Raw genomic sequence first — 15,785 nt, 5'->3', positions numbered from 1 at the left:
TTGCTATATTCTGTAAATGGATGATCTTCTGGACCTCCTGATTACATATAGGGGTACGGGGATCAAAGTGAGATAATTATGAAACTTTCCACACAATTTCTCTTTTGATTTACTTTTTCTCTCCCCCTAATTGTGGGAAATTTGTTTCATCAAACCGACAATCTGCAAATCGAGCAGTAAATAAATCTCCTGTCAATGGTTCAAGATAGCGAATAATAGAGGGTGATTCAAACCCAACATATATTCCTATCCTTCTCTGTGGTCCCATTTTACTACGTTGTGGGGGTGCTACTGGCACATATACAGCACATCCGAAAATTCGTAGATGGGCAATATTTGGTTCATGACCAAAAACTAATTGTGACGGAGAATATTTATTATAATGTGTCGGTCTGAGACGGATAAGTGATGCTGCATGCAAGATAGCATGGCCCCAAACAGTAGTGGGCAATTTTGTTTTCATAAGTAGTGGTCTTGCTATCAATTGCAGGCTTTTAATAAATGACTCTGTAAGGCCATTTTGAGTATGAACATAAGCTACAGGATGTTCAACTTTTATCCCAACTGATAGACAATAATCATCAAAAGCTTGAGATGAGAATTCTCCAGCATTATCAAGGCGAATGGCCTTTATAGGATAATCTGAGAATTGTGCCCTTAATCGAATTATTTGGGCTAATAGCTTTGCAAACGCCAGGTTGCGAGATGATAGTAGGCACACATGAGACCATCTTGAAGATGCATCTATTAGGACCATAAAATATCTAAACAACCCACTTTGTGGGTGAATAGGTCCACATATATCCCCATGTATACGCTCTAAAAAGGCATGGGATTCAATACCAACCTTCATCGGTGATGGTCTAGTGATCATTTTTCCTTGATAACAAGCATCACAAGAAAATTTGTCATTTGTAAGAATCTTCAAGTTCTTTAATGGATGCCCACTCGAATTTTCAGTAATTCGTCTTATCATTATTGATCCGGGATGACCCAAACGGCCATGCCAAAGCACAAAAGTATTTGAATCCGTAAACTTCTGGTTTACGATAGAGTATGCTTCAATTGTACTAATTTTTGAATAGTATAAGCCAGAAGATAAAGTTGATAACTTTTCTACAATGCATTTCTGGCCAGAAATATTCTTTGTAATACAAAGATATTCCCTGTTCATTTCATCTATTGTCTCTACATGATACCAATTTCGGCGGATATCTATAAAACTCAACAAGTTTCTTCGGGACTTGAAGGAGAACAATGCATTGTCTATAATAAATTTTGTTCCCTTAGACAAAAATATTATGGCTCTTCCGGAGCCTTCAACCAAACTTATATTACCAGAAATTGTTGAAACATTTGCTTTTTCCTTATGCAAATAAGAAAAGTATTTCTGATCGTTGAATATGGCATGAGTTGTTTCACTATCAATAACACACATATCTTCATTATTTGTCTTTGATCCAAACATAATTTGAGGGTTATCCATATTCTTCAAAATAACATAAATAAAATATATTATAGTAAACATCATTATCAAAACATAACTTTTATTTATGTACAACAATTACATAACCATACTATCTATTACAAACAACAAAAATTAAAATATTTACATTTCTACAGATTCACTACAGATTACATGACTTATTTCTCCTTCTGGGAGTGCAAAGTAATCAGCTACATCCAAATGCATGAAGTCTAAATTATCTTCAGAAATAAAATTTGCTTCAGCATTTTTCTCTGTCTTCTTCAGGGAGGCTTGATAAAGCTCAACCAGGTGCTTTGGCGTACGACAAGTATGTGACCAGTGCCCTTTTCCTCCACATCTATAGCATGCATTTTCTACATTTGGTGCTTGCACCGCTTCATGTTTTTGTTCCTTCCTTTTCCACTGCTGGTGGTGAGGAGGCTTCTTTGGTGCATTATTATTACCATGATTGGGGTTCCTTCCCCGGCCACGGCTATGACCACTACTGGGGCCACGACCTCTTCCACGTTTAGCTTGGTGGAAGTTCGTCTCATTCACTTCAGGGAATGGATAAGAACCAATAGGTCGGCTTTCATGATTTTTCATTAATAGCCCATTATGTTGTTCTGCTATAGGAAGATGTGAGATAAGTTCAGAATACTTTTTAAATCCCATCTCTCGATATTGCTGCTGCAGGAGCATATTCGAGGCATGAAAAGTGGTGAAAGTTTTCTCCAACATATCATGATCAGTAATATTATCACCACATAATTTTAATTGAGAAATAATTCTAAACATAGCAGAATTATACTCACTGATAGATTTAAAATCTTGTAGCCTTAGATGAGTCCAATCATAACGTGCCTGTGGAAGAACGACCATCTTCAGGTGGTCATATCTATCTTTCAAATTATTCCACAATATGACTGGATCTTTAATAGTGAGATATTCCATTTTCAGGCCCTCATCAAGGTGATGGCGTAGGAATATCATTGCTTTGGCACGGTCTTGGTTCGATGCCTGATTATTATCCATGATGGTGTCTGCCAGACCCATCGCATCAAGATGAATTTCAGCATCAAGCACCCAAGACATGTAGCTTTTGCCTGATATATCCAGGGCTACAAATTCAAGTTTAGAAAGATTTGACATTATTTAGGAAAAGAAAGTTATTACCTCAGATAGTTTCAAAATATTTGCTCGAGATGGTAGAGCTTCGTGCTGATAACGTGTTATAAAACAAAGACTGTAAAGTAAAGACAAGTATAGAGAGAAACTGATATATTATTCGAACTCAAACTGATGTACATAATGAACTGAAATCTCTTCTATTTATAGAAGAAAGGAAGCTGCTCTGTAAGCTGCTACAACAAACTGCTGTGTAAGCTGCTACAACAAGCTGCAGTGTAAGCTACTATAAGCTGCTGTGTAAGCTGCTGCTGTACCAGATATGGATAATCTTCTACTGAGAGCAATATTTATCCATAACTGAGTACTGAAAAGATAAGCTTATTATACCCGGTATGGATAATCTTCTACCGGGGGTAATGTTTATTCATAACTGGGTACTGAAAAGATAAGCTTATTATACCCGGTATGGATAAACTTCTACTAGGGGTAATGTTTATCCATAACCGGGTACCGAAGTGATAAGCTTCTTCAGGAAGCTTATACTTAACGCATTAGCTACAACACTGCACGGGTCGATACGCACAGCGCCTAGTATCCATCGTTTACGGCTAGGACTACTGGGGTATCTAATCCCATTCGCTCCCCTAGCTTTCGTCTCTCAGTGTCAGTGTCGGCCCATCGAAGAAGGGAATTGAGGTAAGGCTGGCATAAGAGAATGGAGTTACTGAGCTAATATTTCCAATATAGTACTAAATAAATAAACATATTTACGGTGGAATCCCATATGGATAAGCTTCTTCAGGAAGCTTATTTACAACGGAGTACTAAATGAACATCCATAATATAATATATTTATAACAGTTATGTTAATTAGTTACGTTCACAATCGTCCAAAATTTGCTAGAAATGATCATATTAATATTGGCGGCAAATTTATAATGTCAACAGATAAAATGTGCAGAGAACTTTTAAAGTTCGAGAATTTATAGAAATGAGGCTAAATATATAGAACAAATTAGATATTAAGGATACATATATTGCTAGGGGTGGCAATTTGAGCCCAAACTCATCTAACCAGCCCAACTCGTCCAAAGATTAATGGGTTGGGTTACAAACATTTTAGCTCATGGGTTAATTTGGGCTGAGTCTAAGTTAACCCATTATATCTTATAGCCCATTCTGACCCATTAAGCAGTTCAAATACAACTCATGAAACTCACTCAAAACAAAAGATATCTCAACCCAACTTATATATAAATTTATTTAGCTGCCCCAATTTTACTTTTTTTTTGTATTTTTAATTTTATGTTCTTTTGTTTTTCTGCACCATCCACCCACCCAGCCCCCCCTCAAAAAAAAATTTAACTTTTTTTTTTGTATTTTCAATTTTCTGTTTTTTTTTTTGCACCACCCACCTCCTCCCTTAAAACATGGGTCAAGTTGAGCGGGTTGGGTTATGACCCATTGTTTAGCACATCTTGACCCAACCCATCTTAGCCCAAGTCCACTTTGGGCTGGGTTGGGCAATGACCCATTTATTGACCTAACTCATCTTGACCCGCCCAAATTCAGCCCAACCCGCCCATTTGCCATCCCTATATATTGCCCACCCGAACTAATTTTCTAGCTTGAGAAAGATGGCTTCCCGATCGAGCATATAAGTATTCAGCGATCAGAAAATAAGTTACTCTTCACTTTTAGTACATAAAAAGTGGTAGCTAGCTTCGTATGCATGCATTGCATGCACACAGCACACAAACAGATTACATTATTAAAAAGCATAAAGATTACAAAACATAAGAGTACATAACATGCCTCACTTATTTACTACTACTACTAAACAATACTGGAAGTAGAAACAGTAGTGTACTTCCATTTGAGGAGGCGATAGTTTTTACATAATTTTAGGGCAACCATTTCTTCAAGCTGCAGCCTCAACAGGACAAATCATTTTGTCCTCGCGGCAGTATTCCATGCAGCACTTGAACCTCTTCTCATCTGCATCATCAACAGATAAATAAAACAGGTGAAGAGAGGCATATTAGAGAAAGATCATTTGACCCTTTTATGCTACTATTAATATTGAATAACAAAGATATAAAGCCTATAAAATTCTACAGAGAACCTGGTGAGAACAAAATTAAGTAAAATGTTGGGTGTGCGAACAAAATCTCACATCGGTAGCTGAAAAGATTGAGAGATGGATCTTTTAATGATGTGGGACCTTTTGCAAAATACCGTGCAGGCTTGATCCGAAGCAGACAATATAACATCATGTTAATAGTATTCGCGGGCCGTTTTAGCCCAACATAAAACTGTATTCTTTCTAACACCTTAATTATACTAATCTTTTAAATGAGATGGTAAGGCAATACTTCAATATGATACCAAAGACATATATAAACTAGCTAGGCTCGAGTTCACTGCCATCCATGATCTGTGTTTGACCCATGAAAAGGAATAAGACACGCACATGAGGAAGCAAGCTAAAGACACAATTAAATAATTGATTTCTATAACAGTTTAAAGTGTTATAAACATGATTGGTAACACAATTTATGAGAGGGAAAGAGAGAGAGATATATATATACCATAATTCAACAGGAACTCAGAGCAGTAGCCAACGGCACATCCAACATCATACTGGTTGTATGCAGTCTCACCAATTATGCCCTTAGTTTCAGCAATATTGGCCGCATCTTGGTCACGGCACTTTAAATAACATTGAGCAGCACAAATGGATGCTTGTACAGGTGGCAACCCCCTACATCCAAATAAACATTTTACTAAGCAGAAAGGGCTAATAGTAGAGTTATCTTCAGTTGTTTTAATTTCATGATTAGCAGCCATTAAATGCTCCGAAAACAGAAGCATTGCAAGCATCACTACTGCAAGCACTTTCTCAACCTTCCCTGCCATTGATATGCTTATCTCAAGGTTTTAATTAGTTATATTGTGTTTTCTTATTTGTTGATGCAAAAACGAGGACCTCTTAGGAGCTATTTATAGTGGACCTCTTAGCATAAGAAAGGGGAAGTCACACATTTCTCCCCATCACGTGCCTCCATCCCTTCTGCACTAGCTATTTGCAAACGTCATGAAACACCACGTAAGCAATCATGACCTCATGCCAACAAATTTAAGATCACGTAAACTTCAATTATGACATATTATAGCAGACTATATATAAATCTTGGATATAATTTCGTTTTCTTTCAAACAGGCACCCCTTTCGCACATTTCTCCCCATCACGTGCCTTCATCTCTTCTCCACTAAGAAATATTAGGTCGCGGTTATTAAATTCTTAGGTTCAGCTAGTATCATCTCATGCTGTTCAACCACATAAGAAATCTCAAAGTCATTTATTAAGAGGTTATATATTATGAACAATAAAAATATCACTAGTATTCTTAATAATTTTAGTTTTGTTATGAATAGTTTGTACATTGGATACTACTTTGGATACTACATTGGATACTACATTGGATGCTACATTGGATGCCCATGTTGTGAATAACTTAAAGATTAAATTTCCTATTTTATGTCCATCATCTTTACTTTTTATGCCTATAAAAGGCCATGTAATTGCAATGAAAAATTACACCAAAGTGAAAGAAGAAAACACTTCTCCATTCTCTCTATCTCTTCTTGTTTACATTTTACTGCATTGCTTTTATTTTATAACACGTTATCAGCACGAAACTCTAATTTTATTCTTAACTCCCGCTAAGTTGAGCCATATTTTATTAAGGTATGTATCATTATAATCATTTTATTTATGGCAGTATATATCATATTCTCATTGTTTGCAGATTACTTGTGCGCTTGGGCATCTTAAATAGTTTAAGTATATTGCAGTGATAAAATAACTATTTCCTTTCGTGCTCAACTCTTAGAGGACCTCAAAGTCATCAAACTAGCTATGCACTAATGTCATACTTATAATATTCATGGACTCCCTAGATCAAAACATATCTTTAAGGCATTTTAAAGAACTGTGAGAAATAAATTGACAAGCAATAATTTTATAGTTTAATTACTTTATATTTATTGGAACATATAAATAATGTTAGTCACGTTCAGTTCTATTAACACATATATATCAATAATATAAAGTGAAATGAAACAAGTATGTAATTTCTACTTTATGACAAGAATAAAATGAAATAGTAGATTGTTAACATGATATAGCTCTATTTTCATTTCTTTTACCTTAATCGTTTTGTTTTCATTAATTGTTTATTATTATAATTATTTCTCTAACTTATTCATCTTTTATGATAGTTTTCACTATGTCAAATTTATCAAAACTTGAATTTGTGGCACTTGACATCACCGGGAGGAACTATTTATCATGGGTTCTTGATGCTGAAATTCACTTTGACGTTAAAGGTCTTGGAAATACTATTATACAAAGAAATGAAGCATCAAATCAGGATAAAGCGAAGGCCATGATTTTCCTTCGTCATCATCTACATGAAGGGTTAAAAACTAAATATTTAATCGTAAAAGATCCACTTGAATTATGGATTAATTTGAAGGATCGATATGACCACCTAAAACTTACGGTATTACCGAAAGCTCGGTATGAGTGGATACATTTAAGGTTGCAAGACTTTAAAATCGTAAGTGAGTATAATTCTGCCATCTTTAAAGTAAGTTCTCTTTTAAAATTATGTGGAGACACTATCACAGATGAGGACTTATTGGAAAAAATATTTTCTACTTTTCACGCTTCAAATGTGGTGCTACAACAACAATACCGTGAAAAAGGTTTTAAGAAATATTCTGAGTTAATCACATGCCTACTTGTGGTTGAGCAGAATAATACTCTATTAATGAAAAATCATGAAGCTCGTCCCACTGGGTCAGCTCCATTTCCGGAAGTGAATGCTGTAGCAACATATGATAAGTTTGAAAGAAAACAAAATAATAACCGTGGTCGTGGACATGGTCGTAAACGTGGATGTGGCAGGGGGCGAAACAATTATCGTCATTATGGTGGAAATAAATTGGAGAACAATAAGGGTTCTCAAATTAATCATTCAAAAGGTAAAGCTAGTATGTGTCACCGATGTGGTATGAGAGGTCATTGGGCACACATTTTTCGTACACCAGAACATTTTGTCAAACTTTATCAAGCCTCCCTCAAGAAAAAAGAAAATAATGTTGAGGCACACTTGACCTTTCAAAATAATGATGATGAAGCAGGTCCCTCAAATAAATATGATTCTAAGGCACATCTTGCATATAAAGATGATGATTTTGAAGGCCTAACAAATATTACTCAATTAGAAGTTGGGGACTTCTTTGAGGATATTGACAGAAGAACTAATCATCTTACTGGGGAATGAAGCTATAAAAGTTGTTATGTTTATGTTTGCAACTAGTTTATTTTTCTTGAGTGTATTTTCCTAATGCATCATGTGTTGCTAGTTTCTACATTTCTAATGTATTTCTTAATGGATACCTCCAAGGGATGGTATTAAACATATATTCAGATACCTCTAAGGGACCACTGATATGGGTTTATTTTATTCAAATGAATCCAAGCATCATTGATTGGTTATGCAGATGCAGGATATTTGTCTGATCCACACAAAGGTCGATCTCAGACAGGCTATTTATTTACAAGTGGAGGTACAACCATATCATGGCGTTCGATAAAACAAACTATGGTTGCTACTTCTTCAAATCATGCAGAGATAATAGCCATTCACAAAGCAAGTCGAGAATGCGTTTGGTTAAGATCTATAACTCAACACATTCAGCAAACATGTGGTCTTTCTTCGAAAGAGAATATTCCAACAATATTGTATGAAGACAATGCTGCATGCATAGCTCAATTGAAAGGAGGATATGAAGAATATGAAAATTCCCCAGTCTTCAGTTGGACTCAAGATTAATAAAGATGATATATGTCTTCTGGATAGTGCTACAACACACACTATTTTAAAAGATAAGAGATATTTCTCTTATTTGGTAATGAAAGAAGCAAATGTTAATATAATATCCGGTAGTACAAGATTAATTGAAGGTTCTGGAATAACCAATTTATTACTACCAGGAGGAACAAATTTGGCTATTGGTGAAGCACTATATTGTAATAAATCTCAAAGAAACTTATTAAGTTTCAAAGATATTCGCCAAAATGGCTATCATATTGAGACTACAAATGATGAAAAGATTGAATATCTTTATATTACTACAATAATGTCCGATAAGAAATATGTGCTTGAAATGTTACCTGCTTTTTCCTCCGGCTTATACTACACAAGTATTAGCAGGATTGAAACACATGCCGTAGTAAACGAGAAGTTTACTAATCAAGATAATTTTATTATTTGGCATGACCGGTTGGGCCATCCTGGTTCTAATATGATGCGTAAAATAATTGAGAATTCACATGGACATGCAATGAAGAATCAGAAGATTCTTCAATTTAAGGAATTCTCTTATGCTGCGTGTTCTCAAGGAAAATTAATTATTAGACCATCAACTATTAAAGTTAGGATGGAATCCTCTGCATTTCTGGAACGTATACAGGGTGATATATGTGGGCTCATTCACCCTCCATGTGGACCATTCAAATATTATATGGTTTTGGTAGATGCATCTACAAGATGGTCACATGTGCGCTTACTATCAACTCGCAATATGGCATTTGCGAGATTGTTGGCTCAAATAATAAAGCTAAGAGCACAATTTCCAGATTATGCAATTAAGACAATTCGTCTTGATAATGCCGGTGAGTTTACATCCCAAGCCTTTAATGATTATTGTATTTCAACTGGGATAACAATTGAACATTCGGTTGCTCATGTTCATACACAAAATGGTCTAGCAGAATCATTGATCAAACGCCTCCAATTAATTGCTAGACCAATGCTTATGAGAACAAAACTTCTTATTTCAGTATGGGGTCATGCTATTTTGCACGCAGCAGCACTTGTGCGGATAAGGCCCACAAGTTATCATAAAGTTTCCCCATTGCAATTTGCTTTTGGTCAGGAGCCAAATATTTCCCATCTTAGGATCTTTGGTTGTGCGATATATGTTCCAGTTGCTCCACCACAACGCACAAATATGGGTCCTCAAAGAAGGTTGGGGATATATGTTGGATATGAATCTCCTTCTATTATAAAATATCTAGAGTCGATGATTGGAGATTTATTTACGGCAAGATTTTCTGATTGTCATTTTAATGAATCAGTATATCCAACATTAGGGGGAGAAAATAAGCAGCTGAAAAAGAAGATAGATTGGAATGCATTATCACTGTCTCATTTAGATCCTCGAACAAATCAATGTGAACAAGAGGTTCAAAAGATTATTCATTTACAAAATATTGCAAATCAATTGCCAGATGTACTCACTAACCTACCAAGGGTGACTAAGTCACGTATTCCAGCTGCTAATACTCCAATTCGAGTTGATATCCCGACAGAACAATTAATTAAAGCAATTGAGTCTAAGCCATGCTTGAAACGTGGTAGACCAATCGGTTCTAAAGATAAAAATCCTCGAAGAAGAAAAGGAGCAAGTGATCAAAGTGAACATAACACAGAGGTAGTGGCTCAAGAAGAGCCCCAAGGTGTAACAAATGATAAGACCTTAGGGGAGGTCCAGGTACCTAAAAATAATGAAAATGAAGAGATATCAATAAGTTACGTCTCAACCGGGAAAAGATGAACCGAAATAATATTGTTATCGATAACATTTTTGCTTATAATGTTGATGTTGAAATAATGCAACAAGATGAGGATCTTGAACCAAAATCTGTCAATGAATGTAGACAGAGAAATGATTGGCCAAAATGGAAAGACGTTATCCAGGCAGAGTTAACTTCACTTAGAAAACGTGAAGTCTTCGGACCCATAGTTCGAACACCTGAAGGCATAAAGCCAGTAGGGTATAAATGGGTTTTTGTGCGAAAACGAAATGATAAAAATGAAGTCGTTAGATATAAAGCACGACTTGTGGCACAAGGGTTTTTCCAAAGGCCTGGAATTGATTATATGGAGACATATTCTCCTGTAGTGGATGCTATCACCTTTAGGTATCTCATAAATATGGCAGTACAAGAAAAACTTGATATGCATCTAATGGATGTTGTTACAGCCTATTTGTATGGATCATTAGACAACGAAATTTTTATGAAAGTACCTGAGGGATTTAAAGTGCCAGAAGCATATAAAAATTTTCGAGAAACTTGTTCAATAAAGCTTCAGAAATCTTTATACGGATTGAAACAATCAGGACGTATGTGGTACAATCGCCTGAGTGAATACCTATTGAAAGAAGGGTACAATAATGATCCAATTTGTCCCTGTGTCTTTATAAAAAGGTCTGGATCTGAATTTGTTATAATCGCCGTGTATGTTGATGATTTAAATATCATTGGAACTCCTTGGGAGCTTCCAAAAACAGTAGACTGTTTGAAGAAAGAATTTGAAATGAAAGATCTTGGAAAGACAAAATTTTGTCTTGGTCTACAAATTGAGTATATGAAAGATGGAATATTTGTCCATCAATCGACATACACCGAAAAGATTTTAAAGCGATTCTATATGGATAAAGCACATCCATTGAGTACCCCGATGGTTGTGAGATCACTTGATATAAAGAAAGATCCATTTCGACCTCATGAAAATGATGAAGAGCTTCTTGGTGCCGAAGTACCATATCTTAGTGCAATTGGGGCATTAATGTATCTTGCCAATAATTTCCGACCAGATATAGCTTTCTCAGTAAGCTTGTTGGCAAGATTTAGTACTTCGCCAACACAAAGACACTGGAATGGTATTAAACATATATTCAGATACCTCCAAGGGACCATTGATATGGGTTTATTTTATTCAAATGAATCCAAGCATCATTGATTGGTTATGCAGATGCAGGATATTTGTCTGATCCACACAAAGGTCAATCTCAGACAGGCTATTTATTTACAAGTAGAGGTACAACCATATCATGGCGTTCGATAAAACAAACTATGGTTGCTACTTCTTCAAATCATGCAGAGATAATAGCCATTCACGAAGCAAGTCGAGAATGCGTTTGGTTAAGATCTATAACTCAACACATTCAGCAAACATGTGGTCTTTCTTCGAAAGAGAATATTCCAACAATATTGTATGAAGACAATGCTGCATGCATAGCTCAATTGAAAGGAGGATATATCAAAGGAGATAGAACAAAACACATTTCACCGAAATTCTTTTTCACTCATGATCTTCAGAAGAATGGTGAAATAGATGTACAACAAGTTCGTTCAAGTGATAATTTGGCTGATCTGTTCACTAAGGCATTACCAACCTCAATATTTGAAAAGCTGATATATAAGATTGGAATGCGTCATCTTCGAGACATTAAGTGATTTTTCATCGGGGGGGGGGGGAGTAACTACACGCTGCACTCTTTTCCTTAACCAAGGTTTTGTCCCACTGGGTTTTCCTGGTAAGGTTTTTAATGAGGCAGCAAGCAATGCATATTATAAATAACTATGTACATCCCAATATTTTTTTTGTAAGTTTTTAATGAGGCACATTATCTTACATGGACATCCAAGGGGGAGTGTTATGAATAGTTTGTACATTGGATACTACTTTGGATACTACATTGGATGCTACATTGGATGTCCATGTTGTGAATAACTTAAAGATTAAATTTCCTATTTTATGTCCATCATCTTTACTTTTTATGCCTATAAAAGGCCATGTAATTGCAACGAAAAATTACACCAAAGTGAAAGAAGAAAACACTTCTACATTCTCTGTATCTCTTCTTATTTACATTTTACTGCATTGCTTTTATTTTATAACACGTTTACCTTTTTTGACTTAATTCTAGTAATGTCACGTTCAAGGCTGTTCTCCAACTGCTTCAAACGCCAAAGAGCTTAAGCCAGATGCCTGTTCGTGGATGGAATATAAGTTTAATGTTATAACTATTACTAGAAAACAACGGAATTTAATTTCAACAAACCATGTTTCTTTGAAATGGTCATACCATGTAAAGTTATGTCTTCACCGACAGCTTTATTATTTATTAGGTCGCGGCCTCGCGGTAATTAAATATTATAGAAGGGATGAAATGGCAACATTCTATTGGTTAAAGAAGGAAAAACAGTTTTAAAGAAATACTAAAATATGAAAAATGGAGGAGAAAAAGAGGTAAATGGGATCCACTTAAATTTTCCTTTCTTGCTTTCTTTGTTCTTTTCCCATTCTTCTCGTTTCTTTGGGTGTTTGGTACGATGAAAAATATTTTTGATGTTTTCCAAATATTTTTTAGTATTTGATTATAGAGTAGAAAATATATTTTAAAAAAATAATTTTTAATGTTATTCTTCTCACCTTTTGTTTCAAGTTTTCATGTTTTCTGTGCTCCCCATCCCCACCCAAATGTCCAATATTTTCAGGATTTTATTTTCTCGAAAAATTTAATTATTCTTCTAAAAATCAAAGGAACTAACATGCTTCTTTACTTTTATTTTACACAAAAACAATGTTAAAATTTTTGTGAAATAAAAGAAAATACTTGTTTTACATCATAAAAGAAATGAAAGTAAATATTTTTTTTACATCGTGAAAAGAAAATACCCATTTTGTTAAAATGAAAAAAAATATTTTTCTACGTCACAAAAATACTGGAATGAAAGAGGTTTTTTTCACCAACCCACCTCACACCCCCCACACCCACCCACCCAACCCCTATCCCACGCCTTTCCACCCCATCCCTCTCTCCAAAAAGGTTTTTTTTTTTTCAAATTTCAATGTTTTTTCCGTCACCACCCACCCTGCTACCCCTTCCCCAGGCAAGAAAATTATTTCTTTTTTACTTTTTTTTTGTAATTTCAAATTGCTATTTTTTTTAATTTTCTGCACCACCCACCCCACCCCGCCAAACCCCATCACTCCCCCTCCCCTTCCCCGGGAAAAAAATATTTTTTTATATATTTTCAATTTTAGTTTTTTCATCTTTCGATTTACAGGTTCGAAATTTTACAAGTTCAAAAATTATTAGTTCGGAGGTTTATGTGTTTGGAAGTTATTTTCCTTAATTTGCGTACCAAACACCGGAAAATAAACAAGATTACTACTTGTTTTCCGAGAAAATATTTTTTTGAAAAATATTTTCCTTTATACCAAACACAACCTTAATATTGTGTCTCGGCATTTAAAAATAAGAAGTCAGTATGATATAAACATCCTAAGAGTAGGTATATACGATGTGTCTTTAATTTCTTGCTCAAGTACCAATCTAATTTCTACGCATCTTTAATTGTAACGAATGTCCCGAATGTCCCTCAGAGAATTATGTGTACAAAGAACTACATGTGTGTGTACGTGTGGTGGTAATAGATTAGCAAACACCAGGTTCAAAGTGTATTTTGGGTACTCTAAAGCATATATTCAATCTGATGATGAAATTATTGATACTCCTACTATATGATTTGGTAACATTTTACTGAAAACCAGGAGGAAAAAACAACAAATTCAGAAATGATTTTCTGAAATTTGTATACGGTCGAAATTGGAGAGCTCGATATCAAAGACTTGATCATACCCCGAGCTCGAGTTCAAGAAGCTCGAATTAAGAATCGAGCCTGACCGAGATGTGCGCACCTTGAGAAGCAAATTGGAGACTCGTCATGATCTCCCTCGAGGGAAGTACAATTTTGATGACACTCAAGAAAGGGCAGAAATTTCTCAAGAATACGTGGATCAGGGCATAAATTATGGTATAAGATTTGTACGAAATAGTACGAGTCCGTACTAGGTTGTTATACAGTTGTACCAATAGAATTCTTTACCATAATAGTAAATGTACCATATTAGAGTTTTCCCCTCCTGGATAAAGGGGACCCCAATCATGTGTAAAGTGTTAGAATATACTATAAGTCATGCGTATTGTTATAGTATTCTTTATGAATAATTATTTATTTACTTGTTTAAATTCAATAAAGTTTCATTTTAAATAGATCATGTGTTGGTTTGTGCGTCCATTGCTTACATAGTAGATGATTTAGTGTATAGAGTTTAGCTTATACACGGAAGATTAAATCATCGGTTCTTGTAAGACATAAAAGTTAATGTTCACAATCTAATGATGGAATTGGACAAATCATCGAAATGATTGTAGCACAAGATTAAATATAATTTATCTTGATTATGGGAATGGTTTAATTCCAACTTCCTATGCTAGTACATTTTGTATGTATTGAACGGATCAAGTAGAGATGAGTATTTTATACTGACTTTATAAAATAATTTCTCTAATCCATTTAATGTACTTATACTCTTAATCCTGATATAATTATTATTAGTTGTGTATGTCACTTGTTGTTTTGATTTATTAAAAGGCGAGATTCTTTCGCGAGTCAATAAGCCTGGTAAATTGGATAACAGTGATATACATTGGCGAAGTAATAATTAGTTGATGGAATCCATGTCTCGATTTTGAGATTGATGATACTCCTTTATGAAAGCTTATAAGTTTTCATGTGTAAACCCGGCTGGTGGATTTTATATCCGACACATGAAATAAGTTAAGTGTAAGTCTAAAGGAAGTAATCAATAAATTAAATAGTCAGTAATTTAATTTGATTGATTAGTATCTGAATCTTAACATGGGGAGTTAAATAAGGTTTTATGGAAGAATTTCGAAATTGAACTAAGGAGTGCAATTACGAATTTTTAGTGAAATAATTCATAATTTATTATGATGGAAATTAGTTTCAGAATTTCGAAATTAATATCATAATAGGAAGCCTTGTTAATTAAATTCTGTGGCCCCTACTGTGCCTAAATAATAGAAAATAGTGGAAACTGTTACTTGGTGAGAAAGAAAACGTGGAAACCGCCCCTTAGTGGGAGAAGGAAACCTAACAGGTTTTGAAAACGGTTTTGACCTAAAAAACGCAGCTATATATATGGATATAAGGGCTGGACGTTTTTTGAACATGATTCTGACTACGGTTTCTACTAGAATTTTGCCCACCCAAAATTCTCTATTTTCGGTTATTGTTTGGGTAACACAGTAGAAGACTGTGGAAATCTGCTGGTGTGTTTTCAACTGAGGAACGACATAGATTTGTTGTGTTTACGCTTCAAGAGGTAATCCTAAAATCTCCATACGTGCTAGTTGTTTAGATTACACGTGAATAAGATTCTGTTATTG

The 15,785-nt window shown here is 34.9% G+C and overlaps 1 protein-coding gene across 1 annotated transcript; it reads right to left on the bottom strand.

Annotated features, from left to right (window-relative positions):
- Positions 1–4,294: 4,294 nt before the first annotated feature.
- Positions 4,295–5,579, bottom strand: LOC142179237 (uncharacterized). The gene is made up of 2 exons (XM_075248969.1): positions 5,191–5,579; positions 4,295–4,597 (listed from the first exon to the last, which is right to left on the bottom strand). Exons 1-2 carry the CDS (start codon positions 5,516–5,518, stop codon positions 4,521–4,523), a joined length of 405 nt encoding a protein of 134 aa, XP_075105070.1. The 5' UTR covers positions 5,519–5,579; the 3' UTR covers positions 4,295–4,520.
- Between the last annotated feature and the right edge of the window lie 10,206 nt (positions 5,580–15,785).

Source organism: Nicotiana tabacum, unplaced genomic scaffold (assembly GCF_000715075.1).
Source record: "Nicotiana tabacum cultivar K326 unplaced genomic scaffold, ASM71507v2 Un00433, whole genome shotgun sequence".
Taxonomy (NCBI): Eukaryota; Viridiplantae; Streptophyta; class Magnoliopsida; order Solanales; family Solanaceae; genus Nicotiana; species Nicotiana tabacum.
Note: the sequence above shows the minus strand (reverse complement) of the source record. Positions and strands in the feature narration are given on the sequence as shown.

Excerpts from the sequence above, each read along its gene's own strand:
- LOC142179237 (XM_075248969.1), bottom strand. The coding sequence starts at position 5,518 with ATGGCAGGGAAGGTTGAGAAAGTGCTTGCAGTAGTGATGCTTGCAATG. Across the intron at positions 4,598-5,190 it reads TGAGTTCCTGTTGAATTATG|ATGAGAAGAGGTTCAAGTGC; the intron begins GTATATATATAT and ends TTGATGATGCAG.